General features: G+C 35.1%; 1 protein-coding gene and 1 pseudogene across 1 annotated transcript in view; one reads left to right on the forward strand and one right to left on the reverse strand.

The window, feature by feature from the left end:
* The window catches only part of Kcnh7 (potassium voltage-gated channel subfamily H member 7), a 468,230-nt gene that overhangs the window by 444,739 nt on the left and 6,754 nt on the right, over positions 1-16,737 (forward strand). Inside the window, exons 13-14 of the mRNA XM_090342730.1 lie at positions 969-1,232; positions 7,948-8,116. Of these exons, the coding sequence (XP_090198856.1) occupies positions 969-1,232; positions 7,948-8,116 (433 nt within the window). The remainder of the gene's footprint in view (positions 1-968; positions 1,233-7,947; positions 8,117-16,737) is intronic.
* On the reverse strand, positions 15,086-15,980 carry LOC150056289 (CGG triplet repeat-binding protein 1-like; annotated as a pseudogene).

A 16,737-nucleotide genomic window follows, 5' to 3' on the forward strand; every position in this document is an offset into this window, starting at 1 on the left:
TATTCTCTGAACTTTTCCTGTTATTATATGTTCTAACACAACCTTCAGGGCTGAAATTATCCTGGTATTTCAGTGAGAAAAATCCAATATGCACTAGGGGTTTAAATGTTATTAGGTAAAGACCTACTACAATTACTGTATTCAAGCTTTATATTCTGTGCAATCTGCTATCAACCAAACTGATTGCAATGTCAAAGCCATTATTGGCATGAGACTAAGGCTGAAGGCCAGCCTTAGTTGCAGATTTTTCTGTGAAAATGCTTGCAGTTTTGACATAGGCAAACTGTGGGAACTGTCACATGCCTCACAATATAATATGGAGGACAAACACAAAGACCTTGCACAGAGCTGATAATTTAGAAAGGGAGCTTATCTTCCTTTGCCTTTTTTTCATTTTCCATAAGAGGTAATATACCAGCTCATAAATAAGCTTATGACTTGGACTATGGTGTTTTGCCAGAATTTTAAACTTCATCTTTTCTTAATTTCAAAATTAGTGATTTACTTCATTGAAATAATCTTTAAATTAAAAAAATAAGTCTTTACAATGTGATTGTTGGGGAGTCAGGAGGAAAAAACTGGGGAAAAGTGAGGGAAAGGGGGACACTGTTCAAAAAAAATGTACTCACTACCTGACTTGCATAAATCTAATCCCTCTTTACATCACCTTTACAATAACAATAAAGAGATTGAAATCAAAATGAGAATTCTTATAGTAGCATAATTTATATCACCAAGCCAATATTGTAGATTAATTGCCTGTCATCAATATAATATGCTAGAGATCATTTCATTGGCAAAAGTTTCTAAAAGTATGGAATTAGATTGTTTCATATCCCTCTTAAATTAAGAAAAAGAAATCTACAAAAGTGCATTGTGATGGGAAAGATGGTATTTATGTATTTATCTACAAGATATACAGACTCTCATATTTGATATCTTTTATAAAATAACTTTTTTACTAATAGATTTTGGCAAAGAAAATAGTACAAATGATCCTGAAGATTCTGTGGATACCATAAGACATTATCAGAGTTCCAAGAAACACTTTGAAGACAAAAAAAGCAGATCATCATCTTTCATCTCTTCCATTGATGATGAACAAAAGCCACTTTTCCCAAGAATAGCAGACTCCACTCCCAAAATAGGGAAAGCAACTGGACTCCACTTTGAGGAAACAATATCCACCTCAGGAAGAATTCACATAGATAAAAGAAGTCACTCTTGCAAAGGTAAATCCAAAAGTGGGAGTCAAGTTGTCTTCTCTCAAAGCTACACATGACATGGTAACTTTTCAAAAATTAAGAACAACATCATCACATGTTAATCTAATTTTTTAATTCATAAAATGTTTGCACATTGTTCAGATTTTATATTCTCTACAGGGTGTTAGCATAGTTCTTCTGACGTAAGTAGTAATCATTCCCAAACAATGTAAGCCTGGGGGAGGGGATATGGCTAACCAGACTTAATGCAAGAAAGCAAAATGCAACAAAGCCTTATGGAAGCAATTTATTACAAGGGGGAAAGAAAAACAGTAATTATCTTAAGAAAGCATATCACTTAGTTCTTTTTATATGCCTTCTGTAGCCATATTTTTATCACTAACTTAATACTTTTACACTATGAAATATCAATTCAATCACTGTAAAAATATCCTACAATAAAATTTGTTCTTCATAACTTTCTCTATTAAAATGAAGATCTAAATATTTTTTTAAAAAATACCCAAGATGAGTAATAACACTTGGTTAAACCGTGCAGATTTTATAGAGATGTGAAATCAAGGCACAACATGGAACATAAGATTAATACAATGCAAACTAGATCTACATTTTTTTGCCAGCCCTGGGCTTGGGCTCAGGGTCTAAGCACTGTCCTTGGGTTTTCTCAGTGCTAGAACTCTACCACTTGAGCCACAGCACCACTTATGGCTTTTATCTATGTATGTGGTACCAAGGAATTGAACCCGGGGACTTCAAGCATGCAAGGCAAGCACTCTACAACTAGGCCAAACTCCCAGCGCTAGATCTACATTTTAAATAGGCTTAGTTGTTAAATGGTACCCATAAGAGGTGTACTCATACTACCTATATTGCAAGACCAACTCTGTATTTTCTCCCTTTATGACTCTGGATTCACTAACAGTTTGTGTGGTGCCAAATAATGAATAATATCTAACAAGTTAGTTATGATTATAAATAATAGTTACATAACTATACTATATATAACTATACTATTCCATACTATTCTATGGAATAAAAGCCTAAAATTAGTAGTATTTTCTTATGTTATATTTTCCAACCTTTTAACATTTAGCATGTACCAGGATATACAAAAATGCAAAGATTAAAGCAGCATAAGAAGACATGAAAAGAATCATAAAAATGAAAATACAAGTGTTTTAACTTGACAGGATAGCAAAATTAGAGTGCAGAGTAAGTAAATATTAGTTATTATCATCACCATTATTCCAAAGGGTAATGTTCAGCAAGATTTTATTATACCTAGAGCTTTAAGACTGTATATTTTTCTAAGTTATTCTACTCATCATGTCAAATCAACTTTTGCCATGAACTCACTTGGAAATAAGCTAATGCAGGAAAAAATCTTCTGAATGATCTAAAATCTTGATGAAGTGCATGAAAATAGTAGCTCATTTGTCATAACGGAAGAATAGAATATTAAATGTGATTGCCAAATGTCCTATTTTATTTATTTATGAAATGGATTATGAGAAGTTGTAAAAATAGAAACAGATTGTGTCATAGAAGTCTAAATCTCTCAAGATTTTGCTCTCAAAAATGTTACAGTACCAATGTACATAAAGTAATGCATATTCTATCTGGTGAATATAATGTAATCTTCTACTAATTATAAGAAAAATATATGGAAGAATGTAGAATAAAATGGGCTTGCTTTAAAAATGTGCATTTTTGTTAAAACAGTTTTCTTCAAAAATTTTAGACTCTCAATTGACAAATCTATTAAAGATACCTGTTGGTGATTTTATTGACTTTCTGATGACTCTCCTGACACTGACTTCTAATGCCCTTTTTCAAATTGTTTTATTGCTCCCTCTTTTTTTTTTTTTTTTTTTTGACGGTCTGGAGCTTAAGCTCAGGGCCTGAGCACTGTCCTTGGATTTCCTCAAGTCTAGGGCTATACCACTTGAGCCACAGCACCACTCTTTTCTATGTATGCAGTACTGAGGAAGCAAACCTGGGTCTTTGTGTATGCAGGGCAAGCACTCTACCACTAGGCAAAACTCCCCGCCTACACCCTCATTTTTAATAAGCTATTTTACTTGGTTCCCAAATGGTAGCTTAAAATGGCTATAATATCTACAAAGTTATAATATTTCAAAGTTCATAATTCCCATCCAATTAATAATTATCTTGAATATTTGCACATAAATGTCATTTAACAGACATGACCAATAGCATGTAGCTTCAATCAAGGTGACACACATTAATTGTGACTAGTGAAGAAAACTTACAAATGGAAAATTTAATAATGTGATTCACTGCAAGTTTCAGTTCTTGATGAATTTTAAAGGCAAAGAATGAGTAATGATAAACAACTGCACTAGGGCCTGGGAATGTGGCTTACTGTTAGAGTGCTTGCATAAAGCCCTGGGTTTGATTCCTCAGTACCACCTAAACAGAAAAAGCCAGAAATGACACTGTGGCTCAAGTAATAGAATGCTGGCCTTGACCAAAAGAAGCTTAGGGACACTGCCTAGGCCCCAAGTTCAAGCCCCAGAACTGGAAAAATCAACAACAACACCAAAAATTATTGTACTGAATCACAAGCTGAATTTTACCATGAATAAGAATTTTTAATCCCTCATTCCAGAAATTTGTCATGTTAAATTTGAAAGATTATATTTTGACAAAATTAAATTATAATAAAAATAGTCTATGATCCTATTTTCATTGAGGTGAAAAGTTGTCCCTAAGCAAATTTGTGTACCTAGAGTAAATTTATTTATCCAAATCACAATGGAATTTTACTTTATGTTCATCCATTTGCAGAAATGTGTCTTGCAACTATAGCAACATTTTCCAAGGTAACCAAGTACAGATTTTTTCTGAGCTATATTTAGAAAGTGTCTACAAGGATGCTCATTCAATTAGGACCATTATATGGATTTTCCCTTTGAAGTTGTCGTTCTATATTGCCATTAAAACAGACAAATCATATATCTCTAGATTTTAACAAGAGCTGATTATAATCAAGGAGGTCTGTGATGCACAGAAAAGATATTATTGACGTCTCCTAAAATACATACTTTTTAAACACTGAAAAAATATATTATCCTCCAAAATTCATTGCATTTGATTAACCACTACCATTTTAAAACCCACTTATTATATATTTGATTTATAAAGGTAGTAAGAAAGGTATTAAATATAAACATAGATTACATGGAGGAGCCTAGGCTCATATTCATGTCACTGTCAATAGTAGTAGGAAACATGTAGGCATAAACATCACAGAGACAAAAGAGTTATTAAGAATATTCTGAAAATAAAATTTTCCAAATGCATTAGAGAATTTGTTGATTTTATATTGTTATATTTCTTTATCATTAGTGATAAAGAACCTATAGATATAATTGTACACATCTGAAAAAGAAAATATCACCATGAACACATCTAACATATCTGTAATCATATCATAAATCTACGTCCTTTCATTGCTATTCAAGGGTAATTATGTGTGCCTTCATGGCACAAAGCTCAATATATAACTGCAATCCTATCAATTATTGCATTTTCTAAAGAAATCTTTATATCTGAGCTACATACAAAAAGAATAGCAGAGAAATGCACTCTCATCATCAAACCACTTTTATGTGTTTTAAGTTCTTTTTGGAATAGCAAGTCCAAAGCTGAAAACTTAGTTTACTAAGATACCACATTCATGATTCACATTTCTGTCAGATTCATAGGTCTGTGAATAACAAATCATACTTCTCCATAAAAATCTGCTGATAGTTAACTTAAAAAGAAATGAAGCAGTATAATTTTTCTACTTAGATTTTTCATTTGTGCTTTTCTACTTAGATTTTTTTAATTTGTGATAGTTGGTAAAATATTGAAAAGAATAATCAACTTTCAATTTAGAAAACAAATCTAAAACTTAGGATGTTGTAAAATTGGATGTCAGAATCAGGAACCTTTCTGGAGTGTTTGATAGTTGGTAAAATACTGAAAAGAATAATCAACTTTCAATTTAGAAAACAAATCTAAACCTTAGGATATTGTAAAATTGGATGTCACAATCAGGAACCTTTCTGGAGTGTTCTGTAAGGTCTTTGAAGTCTGTGCAGAACAGGGGAAGGCAGCCTGAAATCTGAGGATAAAGGTTCAATGCCAACCCTGGCACGAAAGGACCTGAGGCTCTTAATTCCAGTTGACCTCTAAAACAGGAAGTGGGGCTTGGCTCAAGGGTAGGTCAGTTGCCTTGAGCTGAACAGCTCAGGGACAGTGCCCAGGCCCAGGGTTAGGGTGGTAGCCTTGAGCTACAAGAGCTGAGGGACAGCACCTGGCCCTCCGAGTTCAAGCCCTGTGACCCACAAAACAAAATAAAAAAAAAAACAAAACGGGAATGCAAGCTGTCTTTTCATATGTTAATTTCTTGGCGATAGCATCCCCAACTGCAGCAGAACTGCTACATTATAGAAACTGTGTATTTCATGATAAAACAGTGTGAGAGAAAATTCATGAAGTAACCATGTAATTTATTATTTTTTTAATTTTATTGTCAGAGTGATGTACAAAGGGGTTACAGTTACATTCATCAGGTAGTGGGTACATTTTGTCTTGAACATTGTTACCCCTTCCCATGTCTTTCTCAAACTTTCCCTCCACTAACCCTTTCCCACTTATCTTGTTTTTCCCTACCTTCACTTTTTCAAATAAGAAATTATACACGTACAATATACAGGTACCAAAGTCAGGTACAATTACAACAGGAGATAAATCATTAGCAGAAAAGAAAAGAAAGGAAATAGTTTCATATAGTACATTAAGAACAGCAATCAGAAAGGTAAAACTCTTGTTTCCATATCTTGGAGCTCATTTCACTTAGTCTCATCCTATATGGACATATGTACATAGCTTTTGAGATATTATGATCCTCTTCTAGGAGAATCCTGGTTGTACACTAATTGTAACCATGTAATTTATTTTTTATCTTCCAATTTGAGAAAGGATATGAATTGGAGGCCCTGGGTGGACTTTTAGAAAAACTGTAGGAAGTCCTGAAGATCCCTTTCTTATTTCTACAATCAGAGCTAATCTATCCTAATTCAGTTTCAGTCTACTATATTTTTAAATATTAGCTGAAAATGCAAATTCCAGAACCATATTGAAGAGCTGGTGTCAGTGTTTACTGATTGATAGATTTAAAAGTAAAATCTTGCTATCAAACCAAGTAACATTTTGTGATTCAAATCTAATTCTATGTGAAAATAATGAAGTAATCCTCTCCTACCAAACCCTCACTGAATGAAGTATCTCTTTATCTCTGAAATTAACTCTTACTTCAATTCATATTTTTTCATGGATTTTATTTTACACCTTTCAGTCATTTCCCTGAGGTTAAGAAAACATAGCAAAAGTGTGAAAGATATGTGACCAAAACAAGGCCAGAAGTAGGATGTTTTTGTCCCCAAATATTAATAGCCTAAAAGTGCAGATTTTTAGGAGGAACTATAAATTCTATCAGGGTGAGAAAATGAATCTCTGTATGAACAATTATCTCAAGCCTGCTAGACTATATTCTACAAATTAACACTCTCTGTCCTTAACTCTTCTGCATTTATCAGTGTCTGGCATAAAGCACACACTCCAAGCACTAGTAATATTCAAAACATAAACAGTTTGCTCTAGGATATGGAAGCAAGAGCTTTATCTTGTGTGATTGTTGTTCTTAATGTACTGTGTTATTTCTCTTCTCTTTTGTTGCCCTTTGGTTAATGTCATGTGGTTACTGTATCTGACTTTGTTACCTGGTCTCTTGTATATATTTTTCTTAGTTTATTTGAAATGGCAAAGGGAAGGGAGGAAAACAAGATGATTGGGAGAGGATGGAGAGAGGGAAATGGGGGCACAAACACAAGAAGGGGTATCAATGTATAAGAACTAATGCACCTACTATCTGGCAAATGTAACTTAATCCCTGTAATACATTACCTCCAAAATAAAAAAATACTTAAAAAGAGATAAACAGTTTGTTTTTCAAGTATAGTACATCACAATATTTATAATAAAAGAGCCATGTGAAAAATTACAAAACAATGTGATCATAATAAAAGATAAAAAGAGATGTATCTACAAGAATCACAAAAATATGAAACCCTAGTATCATGTCAGTAGCTTTAAATCCAAGTCCATTAAAGACGACTTGTTTTTAATGACTATGGCTCCTTGCCTGGACTTTGAAAGCCAAGAGAATGGACTAAGAGAATCACATAGAAGGTCTTCACTTTCTTCAGAGCTTTTTTCTTGGACCTACTATAAGTCACAAAATATCCAAATTACCTATGGAAGACTGACATAAAGATCTCAAATCTTAGGGAAAGCAATAGAGATAATATGTGTTGTTTTCTTCTCAACTCAAAGACAGAAAGTCATAGTACTGGTAAATTATATATGCTTAACTTAGAGCAAACAGAAAAATACAAAATTATTTTTAAAAACTCATAACCCACTGTGGATTGTAAATTCTATGAAAATATATAGGGAGGTAAGTCAGTAAGGTAAGGGCTGGACTCTGTGACCCATTGGTGCTAAGTTATGTGCAGGAATGCTTTTGATTCCTTATCTCCTATGTTGCACTCAGATAACCTTTTCTGTGTGTCTTGTAGTTATCTATGTGTTATTGAAGTAAAGGAGAACCCACTGAAGCTGACATGTCTCTTGCTCTTTCCCATAGATATCACTGACTCACAGTGCTGGGAGAGAGAGCACCCCAGGACTCATCCTGAGGAGTGTAGTGCTTCTGCAATTCAGGGAGCTGCCTGGGGCATCTCAGAAACAGAAAGTGACCTCACCTATGGAGAAGTGGAGCAAAGACTAGATTTGCTTCAAGAACAACTTAACAGGTATCAGCAGTGGCAGGGCAAAAGAGAAACATGACCAAGAAAATTCTCTTGCCAGAATCCCATATTTTCCATACACAAATATATTTAAACTAAGACTAGAAATTGATAGGATTACCAATTTGTATTGCAGCGAATATTTAAGTAAAACACTTTATACTTTTAGGGACATCGATGTTATTTTTTTCTATTTCACAAACTTAATTATGAAAACTATCCTAGAAAACATCCTTTCCTTGAAATCTAAAGTAATTTAGATTTCGATTGTTCACAGACACCTTTTCTTCCTTTTTAAAATTTCCTCATGCTATTTAGTTACTGTTTGTGATTTAGTGATGTTTTATAGTATTCAAAATGACTTAAACGTTCATTTAGTCACCCTGTGAAAACTATGAATGAATTGACAATTCCATAACCAAAAGGCCATTGCCTTTACCTCCTCCTTGAGTCAAGCCATACAATTTAAGAAATGCATTTTGATTTTAGGGAGGAGCTAATCCTGTCACTCAAGTTGAGTTGGTTCCTTAGAGTTAAATTGGTAACAAAAAATAAATAAATAAATAAATAAATAAATAAATAAATAAAAAATCAGAGGAAAGAAAAAGAGCCTAAAATAGCTGCTTTGCTTGTTTCATTTGGGAATTTTTCTGATACAAGGATGGTCTCCAAGAACCCCACCTCCCGCTGCCCAATAAGGTATCCTAAGCATTGTAGGTATAACATTGTGGGAACTAAATTAAAACACCAACAACTTATGATTTACTAAATCCATTCGCACTATGTAATGGGAAATAATAGCACAAGATGGGAATAGTTAGCATTTCAAATAAATACCAAGCCTGGTAAAAGGACTGTACCACTGCATCCTAATCTAGATGTAGTTTATGTATTTGCCTAGGCAACCTTTCCAGCCTGGACTTTTGTATAGCTCTAAGGACCAGAGCTGCAGTTTAGCTAGAGAGGTCCACAGACAAAAAGCAGAATCTTCTGTGCCAAGGGCAATCACTGGCTCTATTACAGAGACACATGTGTATCACCTAAACACATCTGTGGCTCTCTAGTTTTTGTTCAATTGTTGGTCTGCTTGCTTAAAAGAGCATATGGGGAAACAGAAGGAGATTCTATTGGATGTCAACAATCAATCACAAAATTTGGGGTTTAGCTGTCTTCCCGGAACTGACATAAAATATGCTGTTCTTTCCATCTCTTTCTATACATGTGACACTTTTGTTTGTTACATCTCATTCTGATTCTAACTTTGGTATGACTTGCTGGTTAATAGTAAGTACATGTTTGTATTTCATGTATCTTATAAATGCTTCCCATGTCCTGTAAGCTACTTGGTTAGTCATCTTTATTTTCCCAATCCATGAGCTTTGCTTTTACCACAAACATTGTCAGTTTATTCCAGATATACTATCTTGAATTTTGCTTATGTATTCCATACATCTGATGATAGCGATGGTGGTGGCAACTGATATTAAAAAAGAGAGTAAATGGGTGAATACTAAGAGAAACAGTGATTGCTTAAACACAGTACTAACAAAGTACTTGCAATTGGACAGCCTAGAAAAAAGTCTTAGCCATTTACTTACCCATTTACAGAATGAACAGATCAAGTCATACATTTCCCTAACTTCATTTTTGTTCTTTAATCTGTGTCTACCCAAAATGCTTTCGTAGGCACACAAATAATAAATGAATCATCCTTTCTCAGCCATAGTAGATAGGTCCATGACCAGACTTGAATACCCAAATAGATCCCCAGGATATTCAGTCCCTTAGGTAAAAAGCAATAGTATTGGCATATAACTTACAGAAACCCACATACTTTAAATCTTCTTTTGATTACTTAAAATGTCTAATAAAATGCAAATATGATGTAATTTTCATATTGAATCTTTAGTATATGCAAACAAGATAAAAATTATCCTCATGAAAAGGGAGGGCACCTGTGGCTTATGCCTAGCTACTCAGGAGGCTGAGCTCTGAGAAATGCAGCTCAAAGCCCCAGGCACAAAAGTCCATGAAACTCTTATTTCCAATTAACCACCAGAATATCAGAAGAAATACTGTGGTTCCAGTGGTAGAATCTTGAGTTGAAGAGCTCAGAGACAGCGCCCAAGCCCAGAGTTCAAGCCCCGAGATCCATAAAAACAAAGAATATCTGAATGTGCATCAGTACTATACAGCTTCTTAACTCACTAGATTCACTGGCCAATTGGACTTAGACTGTACTTGATACAAACAAAGAAGAATGAATTAGTAACTTTGGATGAATGATGAATGATGAACTTTACTGGTTTTCATATCATTTTCCTCTCCACCAAATAAAGGAGGAAAAGTTTATTTGAAAATAGTCAAGGTACCAGACAAGATTCAGAGAGCCTCTTATCAATTTAAGATTTGGTATGAGCTAAAATTATGATTTCCTGCTCCTTACCATATGTCATATAAGGTCTTTTCCACTTGCTTCTTGGGCAAGGAGGGTAAGAAGAGTGAGAGTACATATAGTCTGATATAGGCTCATGGGGTCCCTCATTTATAACCCCCCCAAAATTCTCCACTCTTTTGCATTCTGACTGGATCACTTCCCGCCTTACTCAATATGAAAGGGCACCTAACCCTCTGAATGTCTTCTTCAGAGTCTTCGTGGGCTTTGCTTTATTCAGAGCTCTTGTCTGGGCCTTTCAAGGTCTTCAGAAAGAAGGGGCTTTGTCTGCATCAGGCTTCATCTTCACCAGATTCTGTTTCCCAGTCTTCATGAGGAGATGAAACATTATCTTCCTGATTGCCTTCTCTCTCTCTATCTGCCTAAACTTTCCCCCTTTAACTTTTTCTCATCCATTTGAGTATATGCTCTTACTTTACAAATATTCTGGGTTTGAAATTTTCTTCAATTCTAAATCTAAGATTTTTTTTTCTGTCCTCTATTTGCTCTGTAGTGGGTGCCAATCATGTCTGTTAAAATAAGTCTGTATTTCATATCACTATGCTATAGCACTGAAAATTCTTATGGTATTTGTCAAGTATCTATTTGATTTGCAGTCACTCATTATTATAATACTTATTACTATTTTATTAAATATTTTATGACATTTTTTTCATAGCAAAAATACAATTAAATCTTTTTGAGACATTTCCAGCATCTACATGTGCTTTCTGAACATGTTTTGAATTGTTACAATTATTCCTCCTCCTTTGACTAATTTTCTGTAACTCTCTGATATTTTCACAAATATTTTATTTCCTGTGTCAGATTATCATATAATTTTTCTGAAATTACATTCTTACTTCCACATCCAACAGCTTCTTTCTCTAGTTTGCTCTATGAGGCAAAAAGATGGAAACAAATTGAAAAGGCCCATTGATCTCAGAAGAATTATTAAAAGTGAAAATCTCATGATATGTTTTTGGGTTGAGTCTAATCTGAACATTTGTTGAAGTATAGAATTGAGGGCTCTTATATTCCTGTCAAATCCAAACACACATATCAAGTAGACATGGCAATCGAACCAAATATAAATGAATTATTTTGAATGGTTCTTGACTTAGTTTCTGCCTTCATGGCCAATAAAGCTATTTTTAAAGTGAAAGACTTACATAAGAAATGTTCTGCCATGTTCATGTTCAAATATTATAACACACACACACACACACACACACATATATATAGAGAGAGAGAGACAGACAGAGAGAGAGAGAGAGAGAGAGAGAGAGAGAGAGAGAGAGAGAGAGAGAGAGAGGGAGAGAGAGAGAGAGAGCGCTAAGGAAACTATTAACAATACTACAGCAATGTTTCTCATACTTTAACATGTATTCAGATCACCTGGGAATCCTGTTAAACTGCGGATTCTAAGTCATAGCGTTGAGGAGTCCACTGGAGACTCCCATTCTTCCAAGCCTGCTCAATGCTGTTAGTTTAAAGGAACATTTAAGATGAGGAGGAAGTAGAATTTGTGAAAAAAAAATCTGGTAGTGAGCAGGACATGGTGTCTTATGCCTGTAAATTTTATGAGGCTGAGATATGAGGATCAAGGTTCAAAGCCAGCCGGGACACAAAAGTACCTGAGATTTATCTCCAGTTAACCACTAAGAAACAGGAAGGAGGGCTTGGCTCAAGGGTAAGGCAGTAGCCTTGAGATGAGGAGCTCAGGAACAATGCCCAGGTTGAGTTCAAGCCCTATGACTCACAAAAACAAAAAAACAAAAAACAGAAACAAAAACAAAATCTATTAGTCATAACTCATTGCAGAATTCCCAAAGCAATTTGTCTGTGTGTTTCTAATATGACACAGAGCTCTTTTTTCATCTAACATTAGAGTTGTTTGTTCTTGTCCTTTGTTGTCCTTCTCAAATGAGCAGCTTCTGTCACCACTGAAAGCTCTGTTTTACATGTATTTTTCATGTTATACATAATTTCCCTAAAAAAAACATGCCTGGTACATAGGAGACCATTGAATGAAGGAGCTAACAAAGCAATGCCAAAACTTAGTATATTTTTTCTATTCCAAACCTATACAAAGCTAAATTTTTATTTCATTCTCTATAATTTTGGCAGAGTAGTTTGTTTACTCTCCAAAAGAATCCATTCATTTATGACTGAGTCCTAGTCATAAAATATGAAAATACAATTTATATGTAGTAAGCAAATTTCTTACCAAAGGACACTTGTGTTGATTTACAGAATATACAAATCAATAAGTGAATAAAACAAAACTAAATATTCAAAATAATGCAGAATGAGAGATTGTCAAGTGCGAAGAGTGTTAGTAGAAACAATAAGATGATATTTACAGGACTTTCAAAGATGGGCCTTTCAAGACAGCGATCAGTACCTTATAGCTCTGTCAAACACATTGAAGAAGCGAGGAAATATTTTTCTGATCCATTTTTCAAGATCCATTTCAATTCTTATTTGTGTGAATGTATGGGTATGTATGGTTCATATGTATGTGTATGTTTGTGTGTGTGTGTATGTGTGTGTGTGTGTGTGTGTGTGTATGTGTGTTTGTGTTTGAACTCAGGATCTCAGGCTTTTCTGCTTGCCTTTTTTGGCTCACTGCTGGCACACTCGAGCCACACCTCTACTTCTGCCTTACTGCTGGTTATTTGAAAATATGCTCCTCTCAGATTTGTCTACTAGATCTGGCTTTCAACCATAATTTTCAGATCAGCCTGCTGAATAGCTAGGATTATAAACCTGAGCCACTATCAGCTGAGTCCCACTGGAATATTGAAAACATATTCCCCATGGCATGAGAAGTAGGAGTACAAGCATTTGGCAGCAGGCAGCCAACAAGAAGAGTATGAAAAGTGTATCTGTCTGTCCTGTGCTTTGCTAGATGATTTTTTTTTTGCCAGTCCTGGGCTTGAGCTCAGGGCCTGAGCACTGTCCTTGGACTTTCTCAAGGCTAGAGCTCTACCACTTGAGCCTCAGCACCAGTTACAGCTTTTTTCTATGTATGTGGTACCGAAGAATAGAACCTGGGTCTTCATGCATGCTAGGCAAGCACTTTAACCACTAGGCCAAACTCCCAGCCCCTACTAGGTGATTTTTAAGGGCCTTCTTTGGCCCACAGATCTGAGGTTCTTCACACTACATAAACAAAGGATGACATCTTTTTGGCATATGTTTTCAGAAGTTACAGCCCCCAGTTGGTAGTTCCATTATTTCTAGGCTTATGGTGATGAAAGATCACATGTAACAGTGAGGCTCTTTCTATGACAGCCAGAAAGCAGAAAGCTTTCCATGACTCAAGTGACCCATTCACTATAAACAAGCCCCACCTCCAAAAGTTTTTCCATTGCCTGATAATACCTTTAGATTATAAACTCATTGGTGGATCAATCTATGGAATAGGAAATAGTTTTATTTTTTATTTTATTTTTTTTGCCAGTCCTGGGCTTGAGCTCAGGGCCTGAGCACTGTCCTTGGACTTTCTCAAGACTAGAGCTCTACCACTTGCGCCTCAGCACCACTTCCGGCTTTTTTCTATGTATGTGGTGCCAAGGAATCGAACCCGGATCTTCATGCATGCTAGGCAAGCACTTTAACCACTAGGCCAAACTCCCGGCCCAGGAAATAGTTTTAATTCAGTCATTTCTCAAATGATTTTGTCTAAATTGTTAAGCTGTGCAGACAACAGTCTCCAATGAATTGATTTGTAGAACCGTCCCGAAGGCCTGAAGTTAGTTTCTGGACCACAGAGCCAGGTCATGCGCTAAAACTGGTCTTCACTGTTGTCTAAATGATACTAATAAAAATGGTCTCGTCTTACCCTGCACTGGCCACGTGACCTGAAAACCATGTTCTACCTATTACTGCTGAACCTGTGGACACTGAAGTCTTACCTTATAATAGTAGACTCTATTAGAAATCAATATAGGATCTATTAGAAATCAAGATAGAACTCAAGAACAGATTCTATATTTTTAGACTTGTTGCTATTTACTAAAAGTTTTCAGGAATCAAAAACATCCTAACTTTTGGCCTCTTACTTAAATTCTGGATTCAAATTGTTGATAAAGTTTTTATTTTATTTTTATATATTAAGCTCTAGATTAGATTCATTGTAGTTGAATCTGACTAAAAATTTTAGAAAACTTGTAAGAATATTATTAATTAATTCACATTCTAGAAGTTAATATAAATTAGTATTGAACAGAAAAATTTACTGCTACTCCCATTTTCCAATTGTTTCCTTGTCCAAATCAAAGCCTAAATTTACTATAAATTCAATAACTAAAGAACCTATATTTAATTTGTGAAAGTGGTTGTAAGAGTCTTTGCTTCTAAAATTAACAGTAACTTTTGCAATGAGATCTTTTTTTCCTGCAACTATATACACAATGCAAAACTATTCTTCACATGATTTTAAATGAACTAAATATAAAATGAACCACACAATCAACACATAACTTTAATACTCAAGATTATTTATCTTGATCACAAAGGTGACAACCTCCTTGTCAACAATCTTGTGAATTGAGGAGCTGATTTTCATTCTCACATCCATCAAGCAGATATGCTCTTCTCAGCTGCTCTCACTTAGGTATGGAGCCTTCAGCCTTTACATGGCCCGAGACAAGAAAGCAAGAACTGGTGGATGATCAGCTTTCTCCAGGGGGATGTTGGCTTCCAGGCACATTTTCACAAAGTCCTGGATAACACTAACTTTCTCCGTTTGTGCAGTACTATTGCACTGAAGAGATGCATTTAGGGGCCTCTGCTTCTTTCTCACATTCTGCTCTTCCAATTCTGCCTTTGACTTGAGGTGGTCAATAATGGCAGACTTGAGAACATGATTCAGAACCACATTGCAAGAAGTGCAGAAGAGTTTTCCTCCATCTTCATGAAGTTCACCTCCAAACTCAGTGATTCGATCCAGGGGTGTCACATACAAAGCAGTCTTAGATCTGTTACGAGCTAGTGGTGCTGTTACTACAAATCGTTCCATTTCTGATTTTTAGTAAAGTTATGTTTACCAGATTACTTTCCAGTTTTTGTTTTTTTCTTCTTGATAATTTAGTAGTTAAGAATCTTCAGGTTAAAACAGACACACCAAATCTGGGCTTTTTGACACTAGTCCAAACCTGAAGACGCCTTCAAATCAATTTTTCAACAAGTGTTGGTGGGAAAGTAGTTTCTAGGCTTGCACCCTATTTTTCCTGCGGTGCGGGGAAATCATGCCTTTACCTCTCCGTGGGGCCCTCACACGGCCCAGCCCCGGGCCAGGAATTTAGTTACCAATGGTATAAAGCAAAACTTTGGTATAGAGTGTACTAGGACACCCGAAACCTGATGGTTATCTTTAAAATTGATGGTTTTTCTCCTGAAATGTTTATGCATGGAAGAACTGCCCACTTTAACTCTATTTCCGTGTATGATTTTTTTCTTGTGAGATTACTTACTTATTGAAGACTATGAAACTGAAGCTGCTCCTGGCAACATCATTTACAGTAGCCTAAAGGGATTATTTCCAACTAGAGGGTCGTCTTTAAAATGGAAAAAGGTGGGGAAATTATTTGAGTATCTTGAAAACCCTAGCAGAAAAGACTTTATCCCAAACTTTTATATGTGCACATAAATACTCTTTATTTCCTCACTGTCTTTCTCACCTCTCATCTCCCCTTTTAAAGACTTCCTATATTTAGTAGCAGCTTCAAGTTGATCAAAAGTCTAAAATCATAATGTCAGTGCCAAAAGCCTTGGGGAATTTACAGTGATGAGATTTTAGTTTCTTATTTTGAACTATCGCTATCATTTTAAGCATTATCTTAAATATACAAGTTTTTGTCTTTGTATTGAAAAGGACAAGATGACAATTTATTTAGAAACAGTCCTTTTTTGGTTGAGTTTCCTCATAGTTATTTTTTGGATGACAGATCAGATAAGGAAAATATGTCCTATGCATTTGTTTTTCCATAAGAGTTTATTTAGATAAATAGAAACAAGTTATAATTTCACTTTTCTCTGCTTTGCCTCTGGAGGTAAAAGGTTTTGAACACAGATGGTAAATACTAGTCTTGAAAATCTGGCAAGATTATTGTGAAAATGTAGCAGTATCTAGAACCAACTATCTGAGTGAAGAAGTAATCAGTTTTGTTAACAGCCATGTTCA

Source organism: Megascapheus bottae, chromosome 12, assembly GCF_031878675.1.
Source record: "Megascapheus bottae isolate mThoBot1 chromosome 12, mThoBot2.hap1, whole genome shotgun sequence".
In the NCBI taxonomy this organism is placed as follows: Eukaryota; Metazoa; Chordata; class Mammalia; order Rodentia; family Geomyidae; genus Megascapheus; species Megascapheus bottae.